Consider the following 17,598-nt stretch of genomic DNA (forward strand, 5'->3'; position numbering starts at 1 on the left):
CCAAGTTTGAAAAAGAGACTACTATATATGGGATATATAAAAAGCAGAGACCATCATAAAGTTTCCACAGGCCTCTACGCTGCTGCTGTTCACTGACCCGTTCTTTGGCCGGCTGTGACGTCGAACATGATCGGCTCTGGCTGTGATCTGCATTGATGGGAACACAACACCTGTATTGGCAATGTGAAACTAGTCTATCGCCTATTTTTAGCAGGTTTTCTTGTCTTTAAAAAACCAACATACATGTGCTAATTTTGGTAGAAAAGGGATATTAAAATTAGCTAAGTCCTCTTATTTCTACAGTAGCCCAGAACAGACAAAACAAACACTGGCTCTAGATAGAACCATTTGCATTTTTGCGTCGGCCAGCGTAGTCCTTATTTTGCATTTTGCTTTGCTATATTTGTGTTTTTTGGCACTGTGTCTCTTGGTTGCCTGATGCTTGTAATGACTGAGATGGATTACTTCTGCATGAGTCTTAACATTGTTTTTAAGTTTTAATGTGCGGTGTAAATTGTTGTAAAGTGTGTGCAGCACAAAAAGCAGTTTCCGAATCATTTGAATAAGCTAAATAATGACCATAGGATGTGATGTGTAAGTTTAATAAAAAGAAACCAGTACCTTTCATGTCGTACTGTTAGAGATGGGTACCCAACCTTTTCATACAAGATGCAATGATGAGTAGAGTAATGGTTATAGGTGATAAATCTTATGGCAGGGTGATGAACTAAATCTAGTCCAGTCTAGTTTTAGAGTGAGTCAGAGATCATATGTTGCACTCTGGAAAACCTGGATAAAGAATCACACAAGTGATGCAGTGTTTCCTCACCCAGAGCTTTAGTGAAGTGGGCAAATCATATTTTACAACAACACGTTCGTTGAAACAGAGTACATCTGCACAAAAATACATTTGCATATACTGTATAAGTATGTTTACAGCTCAAATAATGCGATTCAATGCCACTTATCTTTAAACTGCACATTAATTTAACAATCTTAACTTGCAGTCTTTTAATACACAAATTGCATTATAGAACAACTTAATCTAAATTATTAATAAAATAAAATACAGCATTCCTCAAACGTAAGTCACATTTTCCTTCTCTGATGAAAAGTAGCTCAGTGAACTCACACCCTTTTCTTATACAAAAGTTGCTAATTAAACAAGTAAACATGAGCAAATAAAGTAACTACATAAACAGGATATAAACTGTGCAAAATACATTCACTTATGTGCATATACACACGTAAACAATGAAGACACTTGCTGTATTTATACAAGATGGCGGCAGTCTCGCTTGCTCGTACTTTTAAATACCCAGTAGACATAGTTTTAACTAACTCAAGCATCATATAAATGTTCTTCTCACAGTCAAAACGTCTTATAAAATTATCAGAAACCTTTTCACAGTTCACATTATCGACCACATACCTGGAAAACAGGGAATAAAGAATCACACAAGTGATGCAGCGTTTCCTCAACCAGAGCTTTAGGCTGCGTTCAGACTGCAGGCGAATCTGATTCAAATCTGATTCCTTCTCAAATCCGATTTTTGACTGCTGACTGTCCACACTGTTTTTAGCAAGTGTACAAATCGGAGTCGGAGTGGAGGCGTCATCTAGCCTGTATTGTGTGAAGTCATATAAGGAGCTGTTCAGACTCAGACACATCTGTCCAAATGCGATTTGAAACTACCTCCCAAAGGTGGTTTCGATCTGGTTTGCAAAAATTGGATTTCATGTCATTTATAACTGTTCAGACTTCATAAGAGCCATCTGGTTCCAATCTAGATTGGCTAAAAATCAGATTTTGGCTGGCAGTCTGAACAAGGCCTTAGTGAAGTCAGGAAAACATTGACATCCCCTGTATGAGGGCTCAGACCAAAATAATCGATCCCCGATTCTGATATATCTAGACCTCCTTAGTGGAAGACAGAGATTATTATAGCTTAGGTTTTAACTGTAACAGATAAAACAAACAATGAAATGAATAAGAGATTATGTAACATTTTAACCCCTTCTTAAACATCTGATGAGTTTACAGTTTTAAACCATTTTTTAACTCTTCACATTTACTGTTTTTTAAACTCATATTTATAGTGACTTTATGGTCTTTTTAACATCTCAGTCCTTCTTTTTTATGAATTGTTTCTTTTACCTATATGAGCTTTTTAACTTCAACAGGATTTTAACTTATTGCAGATTAATATATTACCTTTTTTAAATGATTACACATACAGATCATACGCTTCCTACTGAGGATATAAATTAGCTCTGTTTCTGCATTGATATCCAGTTTTTCTGTTGTAGCTCATTGCAAAGTGTGTCTGTGAAATTTAAATGTAACTTTTTGATCCAGTCAGATACCACATTATTTATACTCTGAGCCCCACTCAGACCATACTGCTGTGACCTTTTACAGTGTGTAAACTATTGTCCATATTTCTCTGGCTTTAGAGAACAACATGTATTTAGTGTTGTCTGCGTTCAAGACTAAATTCAAATTAAAAAAGTGCCTTAATGTCCTATTGTTCAGTATTAGACTTTGAAGCTCCAGAGTAAATGTTACCAGCTCAAGTTCCTAGATCTTTAATGTTGCAGACAGTAAGTGGTTTTAAAGTCAAAGCCACGGTATGTAAGTACTGGACTCGAGGGCGAATATTTCTGCACTCTAAGAATTATCATGTGTTATTAAAGAGAAGAAACAAGCCAGATAAAAATGGCAGAAGTTTTCATTCTTGGAGGGTGCTGACTATTTATGAGGCGGCTCAGTTCACTTTAGGTCATTCTTGTAAGGCGAGAGTGAGGATCAGATGGTGTGTCCAATGGGTCATGTGTCCACTGACCTGAGGATGACATCACTGTCTCCAAGGGTACCGGAATGACTGAAAGATGACTGTTGGCTCTTAAATGCTTCCTTATTCTTCATGCAGACAAATTTTTACATAGCACATGGTGGGTAGTTCAGGGGGCCTGGGAGATTAGAGCATTCACAACAGAAGTCTTGGATTTTCAGCACCCTCTGAGGCATTTATCAGCGACATGTGTGAGCCAGTGCTCGTGAGTTATGTCAGTAAAATGGATTACACCTTTAAATTGAGTTCAGTAGGAATGACATTCTTCATTATTTTTACAGCTGTGTTAATTACAAGGTTTCTTTGACCTGTTTGACTGAATCCATTTTAATATTTAAGTTATTTATTTCATCACACACACATACTCTAATACCAGGCTGTAAAGCATGACAAAATACTATTTCATGGTGTTTTTGCTTCATGTGAAACGTAGTAGTTTACATTTTTGGCATCTACTCTCCATCCGATTAAAAGCCCATAAAATGTCGATCCAGTGTGACTCATATGATTAACAGGAATAGGACAGATAGGCATTTTTCCAATCTTTTTTTTTTCTTGCTTTATGTTTTCTTCCCACATTTTTATTGCAAAATAAAATGAATTAATAACAAGATTTAATTGACTGGAATATTCTATTTTCGTGCCTGTAATTCTTCCAGGAGGCAAACTAATTATTTGCCATCACGAATGTTCTATCAGATCAGCTGACTGAATGTTATCTGCTATCACTCAGTTTGTTACAGCTGCAGGACAGTAACTCTGATGTGATGCCCAGGAGTGTTAGGACATAGTGTGATGATGATCTGAAGAAGGTGTAATGGATGGCGGGGAGACAAAGCGGCCTGTGTGATCATATGAACCGACACATCAGCTGATGCTTGTGCCTGTGGCAGAGTTTGTGCATAAAGCCAAAACACTGTTTTGACTGTATTCTGTGGACTGAGTGTATCAGCCTCTCATATCTCTGTACAAGTCATAGTGGTGGCAGAAGAAGGAGTTTTGGGGCATCTTTAATGAGTGATTATTTGATTATTGGATAATCCTCTGACTCTTAAACGGACAGTTCATCCCAAAATAAAAATTGCATATTTTACCTCTTACCTGTGGAGCCATTTATCAGTGTAGATTGTTTTGGTGTGAGTTGCAGAGTGTTAACGATATTGGTTACTCAAGATAATCCGCAGACCTTGTTATGAGCAGTTTCATGTAGAAACCAAACTTTCTACCAAACTGCATCCACCACCCATATCACCAGAAGGAAGCATGCATCTACTCATGGCTCGTGCTTGTGACAGCACAAGATGTAAATATTATTTGTATTTTGTATAGGACTACAGGTAAGAGTAAAAATACGTATTTTTGATTTTGGGGTAAACTGTCCCTTCAATTTAGCGCAATAAGGCATTGACACTTGTAGGTCCGAGTCGAATGTCTTGACAACTATTTGATGGACAACTATTATGGATCATCAAGCAATTTGGTGAAGACATTCCTGGTCTCTCTGATCTGCTAACTTTTCATCTGTTGACCATCATTAGGTCAAAATTTCAGTCAGATTGGTTTTCTTAAGAATGAGCATTACAACCTTGTAGAGCCATAAGGCACCGAGTCCTTTTTTTTGGTCCAGAATTGTCGCACGTCTAAAAATATATACGACTTCACATTGTGTCAATCATTTTCAATTATTACATTTTCAGAACAGGTTCAATTTCCTGTGTTTTTCGCAACCGTCTGAAGCCTTTAGAGACGTTTGACCAAGAAGGAAACGTGGCGGTGGGACACAGCTGCAACAGGACAGAGTCTTGTCAAATGAAAGACAGAGAGGGAGCTGTGACAGCCAGATAGGTAACTCCAGTGGAGAGAGGCAAAGGAGGAAATGTCCTTTTATTTTGTCAAGTATTGCAAATTTTCATGACGACTAGAACAATAAAACGCATCGAAATCAGCGTGCAGGGTTTCTGTGTGTAACAATTTATTTAGGGTGACGGATTAAAGACACCCCTCTGACTCAATGTGCAAAAGCCTTAGTCTTGCTCTGTCCTATTTTCTTTCCTGAAAAGGCCAGTGCCATGTGATATGAGACTACAGTACATGCATTAGTAACGTACATGCAGTTCTAGGGTTGGGCACTATGTTAAAATCTTCCATGCGGCCACTGTTAGCTCACCAACTGGCGATTGCTAATGTATTAGCGCGGGTGTGTGCTGGCTCTACATGCTGTTTTTCCCCGTTTGCACCTTTCACTCATTCTTCGGAGACAGACCACTAAATTAGCAATATAAAATGACAAAAATCCAATTTAAAAAAAGCTGGTGATGTCCTCAGCCAGTCGCCGATACCTGATATAACTGTCCAATACTGCCATTTTGTGTACAGTAAATACCGTCCACAAAGAGATGAATTCAGTCTGTTGCTCCAAAGTAGATTAATCAAAACTGTAATCTGGTAAAAATCCAGTGTGTTCCTTTGTACCTTAATGCAGTGTATCTTTGTTCCACTGATCACTAAGTCTTTGTCTCTTCCTTCCTTTCTTTTTAGGTGATCCCTTCATCTCAGGCCTTGTGGATTTACTCTCTGCCTTCATCTAAAAGGGGTGCCCTATTGATTCCTGCTTTCTAACAAAGCCCATTGATTACAGCGAGGGTGCCGGAAAGGCCTTGATCACAGCTATGTCAACACTGCGTCAGGATAATTCAGAAAGTCAAGAAGGACTACTATAGAAGAGTGACCGCAGTTTGTTCCATCCTACACTTTTTGCTTATACTGATCTTTTGTGTACTTCTGAGCATGTATTTTTGATTTGCCTGATTTATTCATTTGAATCAGACCCTCTTTCATCACTACAGTACACACACCATATTCAGTTACCATGTACGGTAGCTCCCGTTCCGTCTCAAAGCTGGACGTTGTTGGATCCAATGGTAACGGCTCAGCGTCTGGGAGCCCCGGTCGCTCTCCACGCCTCCCCCGCTCCCCACGCCTCGGACACAGGCGAAACAGCAGCAGCAGCTCCACCGGCGGACTCACTGGCTCCGGTAAAACCCTGTCCATGGAGAATATTCAGTCTCTAAATGCTGCCTACGCTACAGGCGGTCCCATGTACTTCGCTGACACAATTGATGACCCGATCGGCATCGGGAGCCTCGGCAGTGGGCTGAATCCACAGCTGCCCAAAAGCACCATGACCCTCGGCAGGGCTGGGGCCAGGGTTCCCTATGGGGTCAGAGCGGCCGTCATGGGGAGCAGTCCGAATATTAACACTGGAGGAGGAGTGGGAGGTGCTGCCATGCCCAGTGATGCAATAGCATTTGGTGGGGAGCTGCAAAACCAGATTGCACAGGCAGCGACTGTCCCCCATTCCATGAGACAGGTGAGGCATCACATCATTTTCCTCTTTTATTTCTGCAACCTGAAGGCAGCATTTTGTGAACTGAACACAGTTTTAAATGTAGTCACTTTGTTTGTTCCTCTGCAGACTATCTGGGCAGTGTCTGTCTACTCTTAGCCTTCAAATTAATGCCACAGGAACAAACATTTAAAAAGCTGCTGTGTTGAGTCAACACTACGACACAAAATAACCTGGTGATTTTGTTTCTGGAAGTAACCCAGATTAAAATAGCATTAAAGGAATAGTTTTGGGAAATTGGCTCATGCACTTTAATGCTGAGCGTTAGATCAGAAAATCAATACCACTCTTACACAGTGGTGGATCAAGTATTCAGATCTTTTACTTAAGTAAAGTAGTAATACTGCAGTGTAGACACACTCTGTTACAAGCAGAGACATTACGAGTTGTGGTTTTAATTAGTTTTTGATTTTATTTCGTTTATAGTTTTTGTTTGCAGGGAGGATTTGCTTATTTCAGTTGAGTTTTTATTATTTAAAAATGGGGTAAAAAAACAAATCCTCTGTCAATTACAACAATATAACTTGAGCCCCAACACAAATTAAGTGACACAGGATTGTAAAATAAAATAAAATGAACTTATAAACAGCGCAACAGTGCTAAAACATGGAAATTACCACGTCAGCAATGTCACTTACCTCTCCCATTGAGTACAACAGCTAAAGGGGAGAGATAAGGCAGGATACAACCCTTTATAGGTGGGGTACCCTCATAGGTGAGCATAGGGGTACAGAAACTGAGCATCAAACGTTCCACATATTGACCACGGAGGCCTGACCATGTCAGGCAATCAAAACTGAAACAGATTTTGTGTAAGTAACATACATAATATTACAAATGTACATTTGACTTTGTTCCACATCTAACTACTGTATAATTGACCCTGTTACACAGAGACGTCCCAGTCTGAATGAACACATGCACCAGTGCCTCCTCATGCTTGTCGTGTTGACAGATTTGACCAAATTGACAAATACTAAAGTGAAAGACATTTCCTGTATATTTTCTTTTACTTTAGTTAGTTCCATCAGCACGCAATATTGTTTCGGTCAGTTTTTGTTTTTACTCGAGTAAACTAGTGTTTTTTCACACCTAGACCTAGTTTAAGTTTTTAGTTGCATTTTAGTAATTGATAACCTTTTGTTTTAGTTAATTGATAACCTTTGTTATAAGTAATTCAAAGTCTTACTCCAGTAAAAGTGTTAGCACCAAAATATACCTAAAGTACCAAAAGTAAAAGTGCTCATCATGCAGAACGACCCATTTCAGAATAATACATATTAAATGACTCAGTTATTGATGCAGTAATGTGTACATCACTTTGATCATGTTGCAGCTGGTAAAGATGGAGCTGTGCTGAATAACTTTATATACTGCTGGGTATCTTAACCTTTACTAATACTGACTGTATTTTAATAAACTAAAGTAATAATCCAAAGTAACGAAAGCTTTGAAAAGATGTAGTTAAGTAAAAAGTACAATAATTACATCTAAACTGCAGTGGCGTAGAAGTATAAAGTACTATAAAATTGAAATATTAAACTGATTAAGGATGTAAATAATCCTTGTCTCATTTTTTGAGAGCACAGAAAAGAAACATAAACAGATAAAAGAATAAATCAGCTGCGCTCAGCAGGCCAAATGTTTTGTCACACATGAATTACCCTCCTGTTCCATGTAGCAGTGGAGCTGGGTGGTTCAAGGTATTAAACCAAAACTCAGCTAACTGTTGAAGGGTTAAAATATTCCTCTGAAGTCACGCTTCAACTAAATAATGTAAGAGCTGTGTGGGTTTTCATACAGTAAGTTTAAATAGACTAAGGTCTGCCCTCCTACTCCCTCTTCACCATTAGTCATAACCTGAGAGCTCATCTCTCCAAGATGCATCTCTCCTTCCTCTCCCATATCTCTTCGCTCAACTTCTAATTATTTCTCAAACACAAACCCTCTCTTCATCTCTCCTTAACTCCTATTTCCTTACAGCCTCTCTCTTTTGTATGTTACATCCATGTAATGATGTTAAATGTTAACTTACTCTACCTTGCAGAACTGAAAGACACTCAAAAGCAAAGTTTTTCAAAAGCAAAGCAGAGTCTGGTCGTTGTTTAAAAATTAATCCAAGATATTTTTAATTCTTCGGTGCACTGGTGTCCTGGTGTCAAGATGAATTAAACATTTTCATGTGGTGCACTTCCTCATTAATATTGCAGTAAGGTGTGTATTGTATGACGGAATTGTGCTTACAACTTGTAAAATACTCTCCGTTATCATAAATATCAGCATCCATATTTGTAGTTTTAATAAGTTTGAATCACCATAACAGTCTCAAAATGCTTCACATACAATATCCTTATTTCCATATTTGATTAGTAATATTTGCGTCTCGGCAGAGTCATCAGTAGCAGTGACAGCTGCAGATACATAACATGTTTATAATGTAAGACAGGAACACAAATGTGGATGTTAATGATGGATACTGTGTGTGTTTGTGTGTGTTATCAGGTGAGAGACGGCGCAATGTCAGATCTGCAGACACAGCTAAGAGAAGTGCTGAGAGAGAACGAGCTGCTACGCAGAGAAGTAAGGACATCTGCACATATACACACAGACCTCTCTGAAGATAGGGGACTCTTTAAAAACTTGGTGTTCCACCTGGAAGGGTGTGGTTTGGCTGGACGCAGCAGCACATGTTCTGACGAGCAGCGTCAGACTGTGCTCTGAATGCAGGTTCATATTTTATATGATAACCTGCATGCACCTTTGTTAGAGTGCAGAACACTGGTCTGAATGGTATGCATGAGTACAATATGAAATCAGTTTGTTTGATGCTTGTGTCAAGTATGAAGGCATTCAGAATATGCTGTTCATGTTTTCTAGAATTTGTATTTTTAGTTTCACATCTATGTGCATGGAAACAGTCTGCCTTGTAAAGATTTTTGTTGTTGGACATAATTTAGTCCATCTAAATATCAATATATTTTAAGGCTATTTAGTTGTACACATTCTCCAGTATAACATTATGAGGGTCAGTTTGAAAATTTGTATAAAACTGCTAGTAACTTAAATCCCTTTTACACTGCCAGATTTTCCGCGAATGTTGGGCCATTTTGCCGGCAAGCTGCGAGTGCTTAAACACACAGAGCCGGATTGGCGAGTTGATCCAAGGTGCCCAGTTATCCGCCTCATAGGGTAGTCATATTGGCGGAACCCTTTTAGTTTAAACAGACCGAGGCGGCCTTCCGCAACGGGAAGGGCTGTTGAAGACTTGTGGGAGGGGCTGTTGATGACGCGCACGTGCGACCCACTGGCGGTGGATAAACAGGAAACAGCTGATAGCAGGAATTAGCGAGCAGCTAGTAGCAAGAGGGAAACGCAAACCTGACAGACACTGTAAAGATGAGCAACTTGGGAGACAAGGAATTGCGTGCTCTCCTTGTCCTCACAAGTGAAGAGGCCATTAACCGTCAGATGGCGGGAACAGTGAAGAACGGGCCAACTTACAAGAGAATCGCCTAAGGACTGACCAGCCGCGGCTTCCCTCCCACGTCACTATTTACGTCACAAGCTGAGCTACACGTTTTGTTACTTGCTCACGCCCCCCATTGCCCCGAAAAAGGCGCATTCTGTATAAACAAAAGTAGGTAGGCGGCATTTTGCTGCACTCCCCGATTTTGTTTTTATACTGCCAATGCAAGAAGACTGATTGGGCTTTCCTGCAAATTTGCACAATTCCTATCTAAAAAGGGCTAATGATCAAAAAAAGGTTAAAAAAAGCATCTCTTTTTAAAGTTGCACTTAGATATGAGCTAACCTGAAGGCTTAATCTCAAAGTTAAAGCAAAAGTAAGGTTAAAAAATTATGTTTCAGGTTATGGTTTTGCTAGCTTATCCAAAAAAAAGATGAGAGGACAAGCTGATGAGAATGTTCATCAGGCAGACAACACTCTGCTGGTGAAATACCAAGTTTTTAGGGAGTCCCCCAACGTTAGGTCCATTTATTTTACAATTTATGGTATCTTGTGCTTCTTGTTTATTTACTTGTGTAACTCTGGGAATTCTGTGGTCTTGAACTTTAAACAAAGATTATAGCTTTAAGGACAAACTGATTAGACGAGTTGATTTGTCGTCAGTGATCGAGGATATTTAATGCCCTGACATTTATCACAACAAAGTCCCAATGTTTGATGTTAATTTCTTTCAGCTGGAGGCCAAAGAGTCCAAGTTGAGCTCCTCTATGAACTCCATAAAGACGTTTTGGAGTCCGGAGCTGAAGAAAGAGAGGGCGCTGAGGAAGGACGAAGCCACGAAGATGGCCGTGTGGAAGGAGCAGTACAGAGTGGTGCAGGAGGAAACACAGGTAGGAAAGAGGCGTCTGTATGCATGTATGCACCTGTGTGTGTGAATCACTTTCAAAACCCGTTAACAAATGGACAGTGATGAAAAGATCAGTGTGTCAAAAGCAAATATTGTGGCCAAGTTTGGGTTTGTTTCATTGTCACTGCAGCGAATTCAGGACGTGGACATTTAGGAAATCCAAGTAGGAAAATTACATCCAGCTCAAAACCTCATTCCTTTACGTTTGCTTTGCTTCATCCGTCTGTGGTGTAGTTTTTCTCCTCAGTTTTGTCTAACGGTAACACTTAGGGGTCGGCACAAAGGGGAGCATGTCCTGATAATTTCACGGATTGTTGTGGTGCATTTGTCTCGGCCTTGAAGACGGGTAAATGGATGAAGCGGGAGCGGCCTGGTCGGGGACTCCCAGCTGTCTGTTGGTTTCAGAAGCCATCTGGATAGGAGACGCAGCCAGTCTGGCAGGAGGCTGTAATATTATACAAGGGATGATTTGCACACACGCTGCCTCGCAGTGACTCATTTCACACGCTGTCATCTTGGAAACCAGCACTTGTTCCTCACCCGTTCCTCGCTACATTTCGGTCATTAACAGGTGCTCTTATCTCCGCGCGCGTGTGTGCACTTGAAATTATTCAGGGCTTTGATGTTACTCCGAAGACTCCCAAGAGACAAATTTACCGTTGAAGTAATACGTGGAGAAGGACTTCAGGTTGTGAAATTACATCACGAGATATTAAATCACTCTCTAAGAAAATTTAGAGCCATTTTGGTGTGTGTGTGTGTGTGTGTGTGTGCGTGCGTGCATCTATAAATCTCTGAGTGTGTGTCTTGTGAGTGCACTCTTATTCAAAGTGTTGCAGCGTGTGTGAGAACAAAGGAGCAGATGATAAGCTGATCAATCTATCATGTACTTGGCCTCCTGCCACACACTACAAAAACCTCAGTTGCCTTCACACGTACACACACACACACCTCTTTGGATGTGTGTGTGTGCTATTATGGTGAGTGCATGTTGAGACGTGTATTTTCTGATCTGTAATGTTGGGAAATATGTGTTCTCCCGCTCTTAATCTCTTCCACTTTCATTCCCTTTCTCTTCTTCCAGACGAATCACACCCTTTTAACCCAAGGCATCCTTTTCATTTCCTGCTCTCATTATCCCGTCACTTTCCTTCTCTTCAAGCGCCCTCTTTTTCTGTTTGTCTCCGGCTTTCCTCCGTCCCCTCGCTCTTTTTTTTTTTTTTTTTTACTCATTCCTCTTCTCTTCTTCTATTTCTGTCATCACATGGTGAGTCAGCTCTCGCTTCCCTCCCTCCCTGCCTCCCTACCTCTCCTCCTCTCTCTGTCTTCGCCATCATCTTCGTGTTAGAAATTGAATTAAGTTACCTCCCAGTAATTCTGGGATGTGTGCATGCTGACACACACACACACATGCACGCCGGGTCACGCCCCTGCTGAGGAATGCACATCTCATCTCCACCCTCGGTCCTTCCTCCCTCCCTGCTTCTTTCCTTCCACGCTTCCACACTTATTCACCTCCTCCTTCACGCTCGGCCCACTATCTTCACCTCTCTTCCGCCCGCCTCGGTCTTTGTCTCTTCCTCTCCTTCTGTCTGCCATTGCCTTTACTCTTATATTCTTACAGTGTGTTGCCATAGATCCAAAACCAGAGTAACAAACACTCCTAAACTCGTGTTTGTACTTGTTAGAAACATCCATAGACTGTATAAAATAATGCATGTAACACCCTGACGTCAGCTATTGATTTTTGGACTACTGGTTTAAAGCCTGGAATTTGGCATTTTAGCCATCGGCATCTTCCAAAGTCAGAAATGACTTTATTTGGAGAAGAGAGTGGAGCTAACCCTAACGCTAGCTGCTAGCTTGATTAGCACAGTGCATTTACAGCTGCGGTTAACTGTGATAATGCTAATGCTAATTTTGGCTCGCTAAAAAACAGACATAATACCATAAAAACAAATGTACTTCAAAGAAACACTGGACATCTGACTCCTCAGAGGCTCTATAGTACAACCAAACGCTTTTTAGGCAACCAAAATGTTACAGTTAACTTCCATGAACTGAAAACATACTGAAAGAGCGACAGCTATGGCTACACCCATACTCTGAATCTGGGGTTACGCCATGGTTACGTCACCCAACCATTGTTGCTGGAGAGGTAGTGACTCATCAGCGAACGAAAATTATTCATAAAATCATAGAAATGTAAACTATAAATCATAAAATCAAGTAAGATTTTAAATTTGTTGCAGCAGTGTGAAGTGTAAAAAGAAAGAGTTTCAGACCTGTATCAGGAAAGTCAGAGCGAGTTAAAGGCCAGAGTGAGCAGATAGGTTTTTAGCTTTCTTTTAAAAATCATGTATTGATCTGGCTTCTCTGATATCTATGGGTAGTGTGTTCCATAGCTTTGGGGCGTAATTGACAAAGGCTGCATCCCCGATCTTCTTCAGGCTGTTGCTGGGAACCTCCAGTTAAACATCAGCAGATGATCGAAGTAGTTAACAAGGGAGTTAGCAATGTAGCTCAGTCCTAGCCCATTTTTAGGGCTTTGCATACAAGGAGGAGGAGCTTACAATCAATTGGAAATGTAACAGGAAGTCAGTGCAGAGCAGGTAAGACAGGCCTGACGTGCTCTCTCCTCTTGGTTCTGGTTAATAGCCAAGCAGCAGAGTGCTGAATGAGCTGAAGTCTCTCTGTGGTGTTTTTTGGGAGGCCGGTAAAAAGTAGTCTGAGTGTCAGACTGAAGCTCCCAGAACCTTCAGTCTGACATGGCTTCCATTGAAGGCGATTTACAAGGGGGAGGGAATTTGATTTTTCCCTAAACAATCAGTAGAGATCAACGACTCACCCAGAATCTGACGTCATTAGTATCCATGCCTTGGGGGTGCCGAAAACAAGCGAGCATTGCCCGTTTAAAATATCTCCGTCGTCGTGCACGCCCAGCTGCATCACCGTTAAATCCAGTTTAGCAGCTTCCTTAATTTGGTCCTCCATTAACGTGAGTAGTGGCAAAATACCTCGATAGCATCGTTAATGTGGTCTGTAGGATCTGTAGCGGTCGCCATTGTTGCTATCCTCACCAGTTACCCACCGGCGTACAGCTTGACATCAGCGTGGCGCTGATTGGCTAATCACTAGACCCCCGGTGTTCATTGGTCTGTCCATCGTTTGGACGAGATAAATCGCAAATTCATTGCAGTATGCCAGACCAGAGATGCAAGCCTACTCAGTTGAGTGGGCGGGGTCTATAGTCTGGAACCAGGCTAGGTAAAAAGTGTATTACAGGAGTCGAGTCGGCTTTAAATAAAGGCATGAATCAATTTCTCAGCATCTTTTTCATTCAGAAATAGTCGTATCTTGGCGATGTGAAGTGGAAAAATTATGTTGTTAATGTAGGTCTAAATCAAGGATCACACCAAGACTTATTATGCATAACTTTAAGCCTTAAGAACATTTAAATGGGTGAGTTATATAAAAATTCACCCTCGCACAGTTGTCCTGAACATTAAATGCGCTAACGAGACCGAAACTGTTTCTGTACCAGGCTGTAATCATGTTTATTTCTGCTGTACAGTCGTGCACTTTAACATGGTTATCTGTGGAGATTGACTCACTCTTGGAGCCAGCCTCAAGTGGCCATTTTAGGAACTGCAGTTCGTGGCACGTCCCTGTTGGCTTCATTTTTAGCTCTGGAGGTTGCTGCATGGGCAGATATAAAAAAGGATTGTAAAATAATTTACAACATTGTCATTTTTATAAATGTCTTGTTGTATATTTTGATATATTTTGTTTGATGTGATTATTCAAGTCTGAAAATAAGCGATGATTACAATTTGTGGTGATTCATTTTAGTCCCAAAATGCTCATAGCGCTGAGGGGAAACTACAGAGTCTGGTGAGACTCAGGTGACAGTTAGATTAGATGGGAAGCTCTTTTTTGTGGCTTCCCCACTGAGCTTTAAATTATCATTCTTTCCCTCTGCACTGCCAGTTGCTCTCTCTTGTCTCACTTCCCACATCCACAAATTTTCTCTTACCACAGCATCTCCTCATTGTCACCACACTCTCCATCTCATTCTCTCTCTCTCTGTCTCACTACTTCACGCCCACCTTCAGACTCCCTCTCTATCATGACCCCTGTCCTTCTCTCCTCTCTCCTCGCTCTCCATCTGGGCCTGTGGAGCAGCTTTGCCACAGAACTCGATTCAGTAGAATGGACACACCCTGGTCTAATACATCTATTGATCTGAACACACATGCCTGCTCTATTTAGCCCCGGTCAGTGTTGTCTGTCTCCTTTGTCACTTTCAGTGCGCCGCCTTGCTTTAGTTTCAGTCGTGCACGTGCATGTGAGTGTGAGCGTGTTCAGCCAATTGGTTCCACCTCTTTGATCACAGCAGGTAAGTACAATGTTTCGCACAGAAAGAGAAGCTCGGAAAAAAAGAGAGAGATGAAGGAATTTGTGGAATGCTTCTTTCTGTCCTTTTGTTCTCTCTGTTAGTTTCTTTTGGTCTCACACAAAAACACACACACATTTTGTCTCTTTTCCCACCTACCTTCTGCAGTGCTAACAGTGGTCAGTTTGCACGCTCAGGCAGAAGGCAAGCAGCAGTGAGCATTCATGATTGTAACCATGACATTCAGGGTTCAACTCAGAAGCACTGTTTCCAATCTGTTACCATATTTCCCTTAAAGGTCCAGTGCGTTGGATTTTGGGGGATACACTGGCAGACATGGAATATAATACAATAACTATGTTTTCTTAAGTGTATAATCACCTGAAAATAAGAATCATTGCTTTTTCGTCACCTTAGAATGAGCCGTTTATGTCTACGTAGGGATCCTTTTCCTTGGAGTCCACCATGTTGCACTACCATGTTTCTACAGCAGCCTAGAATGGAAAAACCAAACACTGGCTCTAGACAGGGCCATTCATTCAGGTTCTTATGTTGGCCAATGTAATTAGCAGCCCTTCCGTGACAAGCAGCATCAGAAAAACACTGATAGTTTAGCGTGAAAGAGTGTTTTTCCTGGTTTAAATCACTGGATCTCTTTGTTTCGGAGAGGATTATTCAGGTCCCAATAAAAACCTCCTGAACGTCTGGATCTTAAGTTATCAGAGAGGAAAGGTGAGCACCCTTTGGCAGATGCTAGGCTAGTGGCCTGTCTGTGACTGGCCGAACAGCATAGAAGAGACATTGATTTGTATCATGAAACTACTTTATTCTCTGTTTTTACCTGTTTATATCACCTGGTCTGTTTGTTTGGGAGAGGAAGAGACCTCTGCTAATAATTTGGCTCCCATTAAAAAAACCTTCTGAACAATGACCACAGAGGGAATCAACTCAAACCAAACCAAACCAAACAGAACAAACTAACAAACAAGATGATTAAAAGTCCATAGAATAAAAAGAATCGCAACCTGGAGTTCACGCTTGGCACATGGGAGAAGTTTCAACTGGTTGCTATCGGTAGTTGTCGCCCTCCTACACACTGCTCCTTTAAAATAAATCCATGATTTTAAGGTTTAAATTGACACAAAATCATCACGATAAGATGTAATATGATACGTGTATCGAGCGCATTAGTTAAGGTTAAGCATACAGTTTTTAGGACAGACTGTGTGCTTCTTCTCGCTCTCTGTCCAACATGGTTTGTGCCAGTGTTGAATCACACCAGCTGAACAATAATCACTCTGTCTGTCCATTTCTGGGGCTGCTAGATGCCATCTATCATCTACTGTACTCCAGGCGAGCGACTTGACGTCAGAACCGGCATGTGTGTGACTGTGGGAGTGTGTGTGTGTGAGAGAGTGTATACTGTATGTTTGTTCGCGGTGACTAGGCTTTGTCAGTACTGTCATAAATGTTGAGTGTGTGAGATTTACATGTGTTTATGTACACATGCACATACGTACATATGTACATGTGTCTGTATATGTTAATTTGGACATATTGCTGTGTTTGTATGTGTGTGTGTGTGTGTGTGAGAGAGAGAGAGAGAGAGAGAGAGAGAGAGAGAGAGAGAGAGAGAGAGAGAGAGCTGTACCAGGAGGGAATCTGTGCCCTTGCGTGTTTGTTGGCAGGCTTACATGTGTGTCAGGACAATTGGGCTTTTTGTATACACAAGTGTGTGTGTCTGGAGGCGCTAATTGCACAGTTGCCTGCATTTTTATAATTGTGTATTTGTATTTGCTCGTGTACAGTACGTGCACGTGCAGTTTCTGTGTATGTATTGTAAAGAACTTTTCTGCACTGCATCCATCTCCCTTTTCTATTTTTATCAAGCGTGTTTGTTTGCATGCAACAATTTGTGCATGTTTTATGGTAATAGAAGGTACGTGGCGGTGGTGTGATTCAGGAGCTGTGCTTGTGTGTATGTGTGTGTGTGTTAGAGAGTGTGCAGCAGCCACTGGCTGTTGTACTTTTGCTGCTGCACTGTTTTTATTCTCTTCAATTATTTAGCCTAATACTCAAGATGCTGGCTGGGGATAAAGGTGTTTGTGTGTGTCTGCCAGAGAGGGAGAAGACATGTCTGCTCTGTGGTGGTTCAGGAATCATGAGATTGATTTCACAGCTGCTCCCTAATAGTCGAGCAAACGTCAGTCGACCAGAAAGGTCATTAGTCGGCAAGATTTCAATGGTCGCTTAGTCACAGAAAAAAAGACAACCAGTGTTCAACATAACATTTTTTCCCCACTAGTTCAGAGTTTTACAGGCCCCTTGTATATTCTTACTGGCCTAAGTAAAAAAAAAGAGAGAGAGAAAAAATTTAACTTCAATTCATTTAACTCCATTTTTCATTTCATTTCATTTTCATTTGTATGTACACATTGTACAGACTAAACAATAGAGATTAATTGTTCAATTCTTTTCACTGAACGCGCCTTCTTTCTGCCTCCTTGAGCCACCTCCTCACTACTGGCATGGCATTGAAGTGCTCCATGTCAGGCCCCTTCAGGCTAA

General features: G+C 41.0%; 1 protein-coding gene across 4 annotated transcripts in view; it reads left to right on the forward strand.

Annotated features, from left to right (window-relative positions):
- LOC125882781 (ELKS/Rab6-interacting/CAST family member 1-like) overlaps window positions 1-17,598 on the forward strand; it is a 215,688-nt gene that overhangs the window by 12,707 nt on the left and 185,383 nt on the right. For all 4 annotated transcript variants that reach the window (XR_007448411.1, XR_007448412.1, XM_049566635.1 and 1 more), the window contains exons 2-4: window positions 5,394-6,225; window positions 8,764-8,841; window positions 10,462-10,617. Coding sequence is in view for 2 of the 4 variants with exons in the window: in XM_049566635.1 (XP_049422592.1) it covers window positions 5,725-6,225; window positions 8,764-8,841; window positions 10,462-10,617 (735 nt within the window). In the remaining 2 variants the exon portion in view is untranslated. The remainder of the gene's footprint in view (window positions 1-5,393; window positions 6,226-8,763; window positions 8,842-10,461; window positions 10,618-17,598) is intronic.

The sequence above is a fragment of the Epinephelus fuscoguttatus genome, linkage group LG22, assembly GCF_011397635.1.
Source record: "Epinephelus fuscoguttatus linkage group LG22, E.fuscoguttatus.final_Chr_v1".
In the NCBI taxonomy this organism is placed as follows: Eukaryota; Metazoa; Chordata; class Actinopteri; order Perciformes; family Serranidae; genus Epinephelus; species Epinephelus fuscoguttatus.